The 14000-nt window shown below is 35.8% G+C and overlaps 1 protein-coding gene across 1 annotated transcript; it reads right to left on the bottom strand.

The window, feature by feature from the left end:
• Window positions 1-3110: 3110 nt before the first annotated feature.
• Window positions 3111-13766, bottom strand: LOC104120677 (crossover junction endonuclease MUS81). The gene is made up of 15 exons (XM_009632490.4): window positions 13345-13766; window positions 13017-13117; window positions 12382-12460; window positions 12214-12300; window positions 11982-12104; window positions 10209-10470; window positions 8178-8310; window positions 7892-8025; window positions 7604-7743; window positions 6491-6548; window positions 5799-5957; window positions 4833-4912; window positions 4504-4735; window positions 3993-4079; window positions 3111-3453 (listed from the first exon to the last, which is right to left on the bottom strand). Exons 1-15 carry the CDS (start codon window positions 13536-13538, stop codon window positions 3349-3351), a joined length of 1974 nt encoding a protein of 657 aa, XP_009630785.1. The 5' UTR covers window positions 13539-13766; the 3' UTR covers window positions 3111-3348.
• Window positions 13767-14000: the final 234 nt, after the last annotated feature.

Raw genomic sequence — 14000 nt, 5'->3', positions numbered from 1 at the left:
AATATTTTTTTTGAAAAAAATACTTCTAAAATTTGAGAAGTTTGGCCAAACATGCTATTAGTCGAGCTGCAGAGTCACTAATTGCTATTTAAGTTTGTACCAGAAGTTTTAAAATGTTCAAAATAGCCCCCGACCAAAATTAACCCCCGAAATAAATGAAAAATAAAGAGGGATCCAAACTTTTAAATAAACTCTTGATGGGCCCTAGCCATAATATATCTCTATAAACTTACTGTTCCTACTTTAGAAGCTGGGCCGGCTCCAACCTTATGTGTAGTAAGGCGTGTGCCTTAGGTCCCCAAATTTAGGGGACTATTTTTAAAAACTAATTTGTCCATAGGTATTTAAAACAACAACAACAACAACAACAACAAAAACCTAGTAAAATCTTACTAATGGAGTCTGGGGATGGTAGTGTGTACACAGACCTTACCCCTACCCCGAAGGAGTAGAGAGGTTGTTTCCGAAAGACCCTCGGCTCAAAAAATAAAAAGACAAAAGGACAAAAAGGGGAGACAATATTAGTATCACAACAACAATCATAGGATAAATAGGAACACCATGAAATCCAGAAGAAAGATGCAAAGCAAAGGGAGACAATATTAGTAAATATTAGTATCACCACAACAGTCATAAGAAAAATAGAAACACCATGAAATCTAGAAGAAAGATGTAAAGCAAAAGCGATAGCTAGTAAATAGGACATGCACTGAAAAGCGAAATAGTAAGCCACAACATTCCCACTTGCTATCTTAGACAAAAATCCTACATGGCTAGTCCCACCATGGTACGAAGTAAGGCACGACTCAACTACCTCCTAACCTACAACCCTAATACTCGACCTCCACATCTTCCTATCAAGTGTCATGTCCTCGAAAATCTGGAGCCTCATCATATCCTACATGATCACCTCTCCCCAATACTTCTTAGGCCGCCATCTACCTCTTCTCGTGCCCTCCGCAACTAGCTGCTCACACCTCCGTACCGAAGCATCTGGGCTTCTCCTCTGAACATGCCCGAACCATCTAAGCCTCGCTTCCCGCATCTTGTCATCAATGGGAGCCACATGCACTTTCTCCCGAATACCAGCATTCCTAATCTTATCTATCCTAGTATGCCTGCACATCCACCGCAACATCCTCATTTCTGCTACTTTCATCTTCTGGATATGTGAGTTCTTAACGGGCCAACACTCAGCCCCATACATCATGGCCGGTCTAACCACCGCTTTATAAAACTTACCTTTGATTATCGGTGGCACTCTCTTGTCACACAGGACTATAGATGCTAACCTCCACTTCATCCATCCTACCCCAATACGGTGTGTGACATCCTCATCGATCTCCCCTCCCTCCTGGATAACCGAACCAAGGTACTTGAAGTTGCCTCTACTCGGGATGACTTGCGAATCAAGCCTCACATCCACGCCCACTTCCCCTGGCTCAGCGCTGAACTTACACTCCAGGTATTTTGTCTTCGTCCTGCTCAGCTTGAAACTCTTAGACTCAAGAGCCTGTCTCCAAACCTCCAGCCTCTCGTTAACACCGGAAAAAAATATTTAATATTTTTAATACAAACTAGAGTTTTTAATATAAAGGAAAGATAACTTTTTAGATATATAAATAAAATGATAATTTATCTTACTTGAAAATGTGTAGATGAATAGTATTCATAACTTTGTTTTTTATTTTTTACTCCTTCATAAAAATATTTGATCTCTCTTCCTTAATTTGTCTAAATCAATCTTTCTTTTTTTCCAATCTCTTTATATTTCAGAAAACCCTATATATTTTTGTGTTTCTCTTTGATATTCTTACTCACCTTTTTTCAAGATTTCACTAGTTTACGTGCTCAGCAATACTTTTAAAATTCTAATAGTTCTATACTTCTATTGCATTGTAAAATCTTATCTAAGATCAATAATATCTCAAGAAAGATTAGATATGTTGACTATATTATCAATCAAGCAAGAATTATTAGAAAAAACGGATTATATAAAAAATTATTAATAACTTTATATATCAAAAAGTTAGAAGAATAGACTTCAAATAAAAATATATCTGATAATTTTCTTTTAAATATTTAGGCCTCATATTAAATTTTGGCTTTAGGCCATGTATGTGCTTGAGCCGCCCATGTTTAGAAGGAAATCAAGATTCAAGACAAGCATGTGGAGAGCATCTTTCAATTGAAAAATTGAAAAATTGAAAGTTTGTGTCAATTTCTTTGTTTCAAACAGGATAAAGTATGTAGACAGTAGTGTCATGACTCAAATCTGGCATCTATTTGCAGAACTTATTTTATATACACTTCCACATACTCTTACGGCATATGTTTTTACTAATCCCTTGAAAGACCTCAAAATGAATATATTTGTAACAAGCTTGGAGCCTATGATACCTACACCTCACCTCGAGTGGGTTGTCATTGTTGTGCATTTAAACTAATTAGGATTGATTTGACTTGTTAGGTTTGATTCAATTCAATTAGTGCAAGATTAATTAGTAGTTTACCAAAGTTGTGTACATTGTTATTATGATGCTTGATTTAAAAAAATAAAAAATAAAATAAAAAAACTGATTGTTGTGAACTCCTAACCAAGCTTATAGGGAATAATCAAGGATTCATTCTTGAATTCACTATAATTCTCCAAAAATTAAAGAATTGAGCAAAGACAAAAAGATCACGGTAATTAATGCCCTATTCATTTGTTCTTTCTTACTTTAAAGGCACTTAACAATTTAATGGAATTGAAAAGATTGTGGTTTTAGCCAATATGGGAATTTTGTTTATTAAAAGTAAGTTGTAACAAGATTTGTTCATTTTGGCATTTGATCCGTGTTGACAGAAATGTGTCAGATTACCAAGTACATAATTAAATTAAAAAAACAATATTATGCTAGATAATTTAGAATCTTAAAATCTTACTACTGAAGCTAGTAGAATTAGTATTACCTCTGTTTAAAGAGTTAAGAATAGTTCAAGTATAAAATGCAGTAACCGAAGTATAAAAGAACTTTGCATGAAGCAATGGCTTTAGTTGCAAATTGCAATGGCTCTGAAGAAATAGAAAAATTAAAAAGAAAAACTGAATACACTAAAACAGATCGCAACAGAACAAGAAAAGCCTTGATATTCAGGACTAGTTGATTTAACCACATCAATAAAGCAGTGATCCCAGCAAATCACTGCTGTCACAGATCTAACCAAAATTGGAAGTAGCCAGTACCCATCTGTATACAATGTATATCAGCTAGAATTTCGTATATATACACAAACAACGGACCAAATAAAATATACACAATATTAGTCTACTATCCTGGCATCTACTAATCTTGTAAAATGCCATCAATTGCTCCAAATCAACTCGAAAATCTTTTTGCTAGCAGTTGCATTGACTAAGTTGTTGCTCTGCTCCTTGAGCATTTCCTCTTGCGCACGAACATCGCCATCCTTCAAAAAGCCACATTAGGATCCCCCAAAATAAGAAATCTTTCTTGGATGATCTTTAATGAGAACTACTAGTTTGAGACTTTGCAAAGAGAAAGACTACTAATTCAGAAGATCCAGGCAATCTTAATACACTACATAATGTAAGGATTACTAAGGTGCAGATTAGCCTCTAACGAATTTGTTGCTAAATTTAAGGATAAATTTCACAGATATCTGAGATAAAGGATTTTAAAGGCTGCTCAACCCAATGTTACTGCCCATTTGATGCCTTTACTTCAGCATGCAATGCTAGAATCTCTTTAGAAAGAAAAATCTTGAGGCATGTCCAAACATCTTTGGTGGAGAATAAGGCCTTTGCATGAATTACCCCAATCGTGTGAAATACTCTAAAATGGATGAAGTACTCTACTGTTCTCTGCTACTTTTAATCTTTTTTCCTCTTTAGCCAAAAAATGTGGGACTTTGTTCTAAAACGAAGGATATTCTTATCTTTCTACTCAAATACAGGGGTCAAACAGAAAGCACTAGCAGCAACTCACAAGCAACGAGTAAGCACGCGCAAGAGATGAAAGTGTTGGATACACATCAAGAACAGCAATAGCAACTTCCTCCGTCACTTGTGGGACCTGCATGCATTGTAATCACTCCATTAAATTGAGCTAACTGATTGAATTCATGGCTAATAACTACACCATTTCCCTAACTTGGTGGAGGTGTTTTTGCATGGAAACACCAAATATGCTTAGGTGACCCACCAAAGTACAAGGATATGTAAACATATACGCAAATCTCTTCTCTCGTTTCACAACACCCAGCCCCTTAGAAACATCATCAACAAACCTTGCTCTACTTCCTACCCAGCCGTCCCCTAGAAAACAACCTTCCGGGATATGAATCAATTAAACAAAGCTGAGCAACAGAGACCTAAAAGTACATAAAATTCATGATTGTCACCAAGCAGCAAATTCTAACAACCAAAGATTTTAAAACTCGTATCTTTATTTGTAAGGGAACTTAAATATATTCCAATTTTGACGTGAAAATTCCTACCTGCATGAGTTGGGTGGCAAACACATCACTAACTGTCATTTTATCGAAATCTTCACACTTCCTAATAAACTCATTAAAGCGGGGGCACAGCCTGGTATTGGACCGCTTGTTATCCATGCATTTGTAGTACTGATTGATTGCTTGAGTAAGACAGCCATACTTTCTCAATGTCTCTCCCAAACCACTTGTTCTTAGCACATCAAAGCCCTCCAAGATCTCGGTTGTGAAACAACTAATGCAATCATTGGAAATCAGAAATAGAGATAATAAATAAAGTAAAAAAGAAAAGCAGAAAAGACGTCATTGGTGGATCCAAAAAAACAACTTACGCTGTTTTGATGCTATCGGCAGCAGTACAAGAATTTGGATCTCCTTCAACGACATACATAATCTTCTTGAGTCCACACCTCTTTTCGTAAATCAACCGAAAACCCATATTAATTCAAAAATTATTCAATTATAGCATATTAATTCACTACATCTCTTGAATTTTGGGAACCGACTCATCTAAAAGCTTAAATGGTTAGACAGAGAACACTTTTTTATTTACTTAATAATGTTTTTCATATGCCCCCTTGGGCCGGGTCAGATTCTTTTTTTTTCCATGAGCCAACCATGAGGAAATTTTTTCTATGATAGATGTGGGTTAGACTCAAACTCAAGAACTTTCTGTGATCTGGTTGCACATTGAGTTTCACCTAAAAGTCTAAGCTGTCAAAGAAATGACGTTTTTTATTCACTAGTCCTTAACAATGCTGACAAAAATGACTCAGTCTCAAAAATCATTTTCAATACTATTGGATATCAAATTGTCTAACTCACTGAGCAAAAGGCAGTCTAAAACGAAAATGCAAGTACAGATAAGACAAGGATATAATAGCCTGCTCTCTCTCAGTGTGATAAAATAAAACTAGTTATATTTTTTTTTAAATAGGTAAAACTAGTTACTCAATTTAGTATTTACCATTACCTGCAAGAGACTAAACGACACTTTTACTTTCTTTCTCTCTTTTTTTTCTTTATTGTTGATAAGTCAGACAATTTCAATTACAAAACATCATGCCGGTCTGTCGAGCAGATTAAACTGCACTTTTGCTTTTGGACAGCGATGTACATACTCATACAGATCATCGGGCTATGTCAATATATCATTGTTGTGGAAGGCTGAGGACAAAGAAAAATAATTAAAAGCTAGAAGTTACAAAAAGACAGAAGTCAAATACACACAAGTAAATAGAAACCACAGCATATAGAAGTACTCAAAAAGCACCAAAAGAAAAGAGATAAGAAAATACCAAAATCCGCAGCTTCTGATCTCTATATCGGTTATCCCTGATTGAACTTTGCAAATCTTCAACATTCTTCCTCTCCACAATAAAGTCAAGAACGTATTCAGTGCCAATAACTTTGTTACGAGCTATCCAGATTGCATCACCAACAGGCAAGCGCCTAACCTATGGAAGTGCCAAAATAATCTTGCATCTATCAGCTGCGGTGGAATATATTGGGAGGCAGTAGTTTCAACAACTTTGCTATATGCTTCTTAGTGCTTGAATATTCTGCATGGCTGTTGGATACTTGAGATAGCCACCTGTAGATGCTATGAGACCCTAAGCCTTGTTGAGGCAGTAAGCATCACAACTACAGTGCTAATACCCTTTAGAAGGACTAAGTATTTGATTCAAACATGGATAAAGTTGCTAGAAATCCTTTTCCTTTTTTTTTAATTTGATAAATTGAAATTGCTAGAAATATAAGTACTGAAAACTAAGAAAAGAAGAAATTGCCAGCAGTCCTTTCTCCAATTATAAAGTACCAGGCTACCAGCCTCTACCAAACAAGCATGGATACAAGGAGAATCTTCAAGTAAATGAAAGCTGACAAAAATATTTGACAAATACTTATTTCATATAATTGTTCCTGTCTCACTTAATAGATGAAAGCACAAGAAAAGAGAAACTTGAAGGGAACAATTCCTGATATTCACCTCTATTTCAATTTTAAATTGTGTGCTGATGTTTTCAATTATCTTCCTGGAACGCGACCTGGTAAATACAACGACACAGATTTCAATGAGTCCACAAGAAAGCCAATCAAACATCATTTTGCCACGGGGGGGAGAGGGGGGGAGGTTTACTATGTAATAAAAAGGGGAGCTCAATGACTGCACATTTGATAATAATTCTGTCAGACCCTACTTTTAGTTAGCCATAGCAGATGAAAATAGCACCAACATCTAGACATTCCTATATCGGCATTGTCACTCCCTAAATCTCCAAAAATTCAAGGAAATATGAAATAACCAACAGTCTGAGGACAAATCAATCTTTGCTTTCTCTGAGCAAACAAATTGCCATATAGTATTAATATAAAATTATCATTTTAATATTCAGAAAATACAGTACTTGATCATAAAAAGATATTCAGTAAATATAGTGATATTCATTTTTCTACTTCCTTACTGACAGCAAGATTGCAATGTTGTTAGCTCATTTCCCAAATTAGCAGCAAGTTGAAAACAGCTTTACTAAGGTACAATCTCTGTTTACAGAATTTTGTGATAGGGAGAGTTGAATATATGGCATGTCAAAGTGCACCGATGCAGAAAAGCTGGAAGAAACTCTGGAGCTCGATCCGGAATTTAGTCCATATAGACTGCCCTCTCTAGAGCACCAAGTATATGGTTAAATGCAGATATAGAAGACTTTTAAACTAGTAGGATAAGTGGCACACATGGCTTATGTAGAAATACGAGCTGGAGTTTCAAGTTTCTGAATTTACTTTATATCACAACATTTGTGGTCTAAGTCACAGTCTCATCTTCATACTTATCGATGAGAAACAGACATAGATTGTAGTAGTGTTTGGATAATGGACAAACCATCAGAATAATACTGGTATATCTTTTTTAAATAACGGCGGTGTGGGGCCAGCTTGCATGTACTTCGACTATTCCATCTGCTATCTGCTGGGGTTTAAACCTTGGTCTCCAAGGTCTGAACTTTTGATTGACCACTAGGCCATACCCTTGGGTGTCAAAGTAATATTGGTACTTAACTAACTAAAATTATTTTCAGAAATGAACAGAGCGCTTGCTTACCCTCGAGAAGTAAACTGTTCCCGATCATCTAATACCAAAACTACTTCATAAACATCTTCAAATTGCTCTCCATAGGCCAATGGCGGCGCCACCAAGAGATTGGATATAGTTTCCAGACATGGTAATTGCTCATCAACTAGCTGAACACACAATAGAACAAAGATATTAGAAACAAAGAACTTAATTCTTCCATGCGTCACTGTCAGTCTACAGCAATACATCTTAATGTGTCAGGAACTCAGATAAAAAAGCTCGTACTGCCCTGTAGCAAGTCAATTTTGAACTTACATTGGATGAACAAGCTCTCAAAGTATTCGAACAATCTGCAAAATCAGCAAGACGAGAAGGCTTTGCACTATTTACTGTTCCATTGCAAGTAGTCTCGGATAGTCTATCATCAATTCTACAAGTACCAACTTGACCTGGCCATCGACAGTCACTAAAGTCATGCAAAAGAATGCTTAATTTCATCTGTTTCAATCAGCACCTCTAACAAGCCAAACTGTGAATTCTTAAATCTTCGTACTAACTATATTTCTACATGAAACTATCTAAAAGGAGTCAGAAAACAAACCATAAACTTGATCTTCTCGAAGGCGACACAGAACAGACGGCCAGATTAATGATATATCTTTGCTCTGTGATGTTTCTAACACTTCAGAGTAAGCCCGAATTACTTGTTCCTTGGAGAAGCCCATTCGAACAAACTACAAGAATCAGATGCACAGAACAAAAAGAAGTCATATCAAGGAAGCATAAATTGCATAAACTGGATTAGTTTAACAAATGCCAGAGCTACTTCAAAAAGAATCTTAAAAGAAGAAAATGGAACAGCTTTGAAGCATCTTAAAGTAGAACTCAAGGAACTACTTTTAATGGAATTTAAAAAGTTCCGGAAAACATATAGTTGTGGATAATAGAACAGCAGCTAGAGAAGTAATATCACCGACTGCATGCTGATAAATACAAAGCCTTTGTCTTTCAACCCCCCAAAAAAAAAATGATAATCAAGCATGAGGACTCTCATAAAAATTGGACCTCAAGATTTGCTTAGCTGTATGTCTAAGATAAATATGCTACAGAAATTTGGGTGAATCTTACTAAGATCTCAGAAATTAACTTGTGTTTAGTCATTTTCCGGTTTCAATGAGAAAAATCAGTACTAAAGACATCGACAAGTCAAGACTTGATCAGGTGGAAGAACATAACTATGCGGTGAAAATATGATAAGGCTTGAATGCTTTAATGAATTCGAAAGTAAAATTCCTGTGTGGAAAAAAAAAGATCTCTGGATGATAAATGAAAAAAAACAGCTTTTACTGCAAGCACGTCTGCTTCTGCAGCAAACAATAGCCACAGATAAACTCAAAAGTAGCAGGATACAGGAATTGCTTCACCTCATCCAATATGGTAGTGGCAATGATGCTGCAGCCATCACCTTAGACCATAAAAATCACATAGTATATGCACCAGATTTGGCAACTAGCAAGCACTAAATAGAGTGGTTTGATGCTTACATATTTATGTTTATCTTGAAAATTGATGAAAGCAATAGGTCCAGGTTGCTGCTAAACAAGACACCTAGATGTAAGAGAATCTAGGGACTCAAGGCATCATAAGGTATTTGAGATGGGGCATTTTTTTCAGAAGAGGGTGGTCGGTCTTTATTTGAGCCTTTTGAGTATGCAGTCTCAGAAAATGAGCTATTAAGGGGTATGCCCCTTCTCTTTTCTGTAGTGAAGTTCTGCTCACAATAACAGGAAGCAGTAATTCTCCATAAACATGACCCTCATCAAAGCTGAAGTTCCATTCCATTAAGAACAGCTCAATGCTTTGGTGCATGGTCTTGGAACGTATTCAAGGCTCAATCATAGTACTCTATTATTTAATGCCAGTTAGATATTTCTTTTAAAATTTACGAGAGAGTAAGCAATCAGGGTATCCACCAGGGGTGTACGCAGGAATTTTTATAAGCGGTGTTGAAATTTATAAAAGAACTAGAATAATAACTTTAATTATCATTTTTCTAAACAAGAAATAGCTTAGTCTATTGGTTTTATTGAGTCTTAAGTTAAAAAAGGCCCGAGTTCAATTTGCTTCATCACAATTTTTAACCACAGAGGTTTTCTCAAATATTTACAAAAAAATGTGCTAGTTGAGGTTTGAACCTTTAACCTCTTAAAGCAAAATCAAGCATATAACCAACACACCAAGAGACAATCTTTGTCAAATAGTGTCATTGTTTTCTACTTATTCGTCTCTTTACAGTATTAATACATGTACTTAGTAAAATTTTCCAACGAAGCGGTGTCACGTGACACCGCTTCGTTAAAGGTGCTTCCGCCCCTGGTATCCATGATGACTCGTCCATCGGTGATTAAACAAGTCAGAAAGCAATCTGCCAGGCAATTGAATACCCATATTAGTACAGATTTGCACTTTCTGAAGCTTTCGGCGTCAATTACGGAAGCAGTAAAAATGACAAGTGAGGCTCTGAGGGAAGAGAATTATTGCTAACATTTAACAAGAGGTATTAAACTACACACTGTTGTTATCAAGTTAAGAATCATGAATACAAGTAGCACATCTAAAACAGAAAAAGTACCCTGTCAAGAGATTCAGATGGAATGTTCATTTTCTTTTTGCCAGTCGATTGAGATGATGGCACTGGCCTTTTTCTCACTGAAGTAGTATGTCGAACTTCTGTACTTGATAAGTTAATAGTTGACAAAGTCTTATCTAGCTTGTCATTTTGATCCAAATCTGAAAATCCTGTCAAAGATGCCGATATTTCTTTGGAATCAACAATTCCTGACCTCAAAAGACATTCCCGTGCAATCTCTTTGCCTTCTTCAGTGAGCATATATCTGCACTTATTGACAAAGGATGCATGGTTTATTACTACGCGGGCGTTTGGACTTGTAAAATTCCGGAAAAAAGTGAAAATGGTATTTGAAAATTAGAGTTGTGTTTGGACATGAATACAATTTTGGGTTATTTTTGAATTTTTGTGAGTGTTAAGTGAAAATTTTGAAAAACAGCTTTTTGGAGATTTTCAAATTTTCGAAAAATTCCGAAATTTATCTTCAAGTGAAGATTGAAAAATTATGGCCAAACACTGATTTCGAAAAAAAGTGAAAATTTTCTCGAAAGAAAGTGAAATTTTTTTTATGGCCAAATGGGCTCTAAGTCTAAAGATCAGGAAAAGAAATTCGTTAAGCATGCAAAGTAAGATTCATTCACTTGCATAGCAACTCGAGCACAATATCATTTACTCTGCTTATAAGATAGTGGCTCCTGTCAGATGGCTGCAAAGTAGTTCCTTTATATATCTACATAGTTAGCATGGTCGATCTCGATATATCTCATTTTAATGAAGCATGTAACTGATTCACCATTAGGAATGACATTCACCCCCACCCCTATAACCAAGAAAAACCCCTATGCTAGAAAATGAAGAAAACACTTTAACAATTGATAATGGAGTTCAAATGGGGGGGGGGGAATATATATATATATATATATATATATATATGAAGAATGGCAAAATCAGCTTCCAATAAATATACAGATTCAAGTCAAAAGGATAACAGTTAAATCGATTGACATTTATCAGTCATATCCACCGTTCAATGAAAAACCACCTTCCATATGCAAGTTACTGACGCCTAGAATACTAGTCACTAGTCCTAGTTAGGTCAGGTAATGTTGGAACGGTTAAATACGGATTAGCCCCTCGAATTTGGAGTTTGCGGCATATAGATATAGATATAACCTCCTCAAAGTGGCGGAGTAAAAGTGGAACAATTAGTTTTTCTTCCAAACTAACAAGAGGTATCTGACACACTTATAATAAGACTAGATATAGTTCTCAGCCTTTTTTTCTTACAGAAGTACCCCGCCTTGGGCCAATTAGCATGATAAAGCCAGTTGAAAAAGAACGTAAATAATAACAACAATAATAATATAACAAGTTTCATCCAACTACCGCTCTTTGTATTTCATTGGCTTGGCCAGTAACAGCAAGAAGAAGACAGAAAAATGGAGAATGGAAATTGAAGGGCAAAAAAAGAACAAGAATTTGGGAAGATATTTCATTGGGTATTTTCTCACTTTAGCAAACCAGTATATTTTAGCTCATAACTTTGAGGAGGATTGTGTATACTTTAAAAGTCAAAGGGGTTATGCGCAACAGATCCAAACTGAGGGAGATAATCCATATGTTCTTTTTAACTTTCATATCTTAAAAGCAAGCTGACATTTCCCTAACATGCACATAAAACTATCTAGCAGGAAATGAAATGGCCAAATTTATTTGAAATGTACGAATATCAGTTAACTGGAAAAAGAGCATAAATAAAAGACATGGCAAGCATACTTTGCAGGGCAGCTAGACTTCGCAACAAGTCCTTTGTCTATTAACTTCCCCATGCAGCTCCATCCGCTGTACCAGTCCCTTGGCGAGCCAAATTGTCCAGCTTTTCCTTTTCCTTTCTCAGGTCTAATGCATGGCACACATCATGGACGAAAGAGTCAAAACTTCACTTAGTACAATTGCAGGGAGAACATTAAATCGAATACTAAACCAAGTTAAGCAGCGACAGCCGTACCCAACAGGTGCACGAGAAAGACCACTAGCTTCAGTAGCATCAATAAGCTCCTGCTTATGCATAAATTTTTCACCGTTTGTTGTACACCTAGAATCATGACATTTTCATTGCTGAAACAACAATTTACTAGAACGAAGCAAAGCAGACTGCATTGAATTAGCCATTCACCTGTACAGTGTGATCAGTAAGGCATAGGCCACAGAATTCTTTTGTGGCATGTAACGCTTTGTTCCCTTATTTCTCTTCCCTGGAAATATGGGAAAGAATTTAGCAACTTCCAATTGATCCAACATCCATATCCTCCATCAGAATATAAAAAAGATGGATAAAAAAAATTAATTAACTAAATACCACTCAAATCCACGTACACAAAGGTTTGTATTGTTAAGTTTTACTCAATTATTGATGTTCTTATTTCTGAAAACCACCAGGATAGTCGATCAATTAGTCCAATTATCAATGGGTCTAGTTATCGAGCATTACAAATGTAAGCTAAGTTGACAGTTAACTTAATTGTTGAGTTCATAAGCTGCATCTGTGGTCAATCAGTGTATTGAAAAAACTCATGTGATCAATAAATCAGCTACCCAAACAAGCCAAAGCACTTGAGAAGACAAAAGGAACGTAAGCCTAATTCTGTCAATATATACTCCACTAGTCCACTAGCACTACAAGGACTCCACCTTTATACAACCCACTAGTACTACAAAGACTCCACCTTTTTGCTCTAAGTAGTGCAGTGATCAGACAATGATACAAGCAGAGAATAAAAACTAGATACAAAAAAGTAATTCAAGATTTACCTTTCTCACCGGAGTTATCACTCTCCTCAGATGATGAAGCACCAGGATCATCAGCTTCAAAAAAACCTTTCATTTGCCTCAAAATCCATTTTCCAACACCCCTATAATTGAAAGTAAGTCAAATAATTATCCCAATTGAAAGAAGTGTCTGATGTAGCATAGATTTTTAAGGGTTCAATAAAACAAGTATTTTTTACATGGAGCATAAATATATATATGTGAAAACCACTCAAACTTCAATAAATTTTAACTTATGAAACCATAACTTTAAATATATAATGAGTTAAGCGCGAAAAACCTTAAATATTAACTTAAAGATTCTACTCACTTGATCTCAGAAAACTCTTTGAGAGTCTTAATAGGGGTCTTGGAATTGCAGAGATTGGTATAGGCTTTGTGAAGAGTTTTTAAGATATTATCCGAAATCCCTTTGGGGTTTTCAGCCATTTCTTGCTTCTTGTTCCACATGTACGCTGCCAACTCTTCGTTCTCCGGGCATACCACCTTCTTTTGGTACTCCATATTGGCTTGTTAAATCTAGGGTTTTTGGTCCTTTCTAATGTTTCTTCAGAAACTTTTGAAGAAATTCCTCATTCCAGTTTAATGGTTAGGGTTTTGGAGAGAAGAGTAACAGCGGAATTGACTTTTCTCTTGGTGGGTTGTGAAGGAGTGAGGAGTGGCAATGGCGCCAGGACTCGATTTCAAAAGCTGCCCTCGAAAAAAAAGTTATGTACAACATCCACATTGTTCGCCTGTAGCTGAACATGGTTTAAAAAAATAAAAATAAAGAGAAGAAGAGTTAATACCCAAAAATACCTTTAATTTAAAGTTAAATATTCAAAGAACAACTCATCTAAATTAATATTTGAGAATATGAATAAGAAAACATAAGAATAAAATAATAAAAAAGAGAACAAATATTAATTTAAAAAATTGGAGGATGTAAACTTTAGAGCGTTATTCCCTTTTTTCTTCTTCTTTTAA

The sequence above is a fragment of the Nicotiana tomentosiformis genome, chromosome 1, assembly GCF_000390325.3.
Source record: "Nicotiana tomentosiformis chromosome 1, ASM39032v3, whole genome shotgun sequence".
Lineage (NCBI taxonomy): Eukaryota > Viridiplantae > Streptophyta > Magnoliopsida > Solanales > Solanaceae > Nicotiana > Nicotiana tomentosiformis.
The sequence above is the reverse complement of the archived record's forward strand: the minus strand, read 5'-3'. Positions and strand labels throughout refer to the sequence as shown.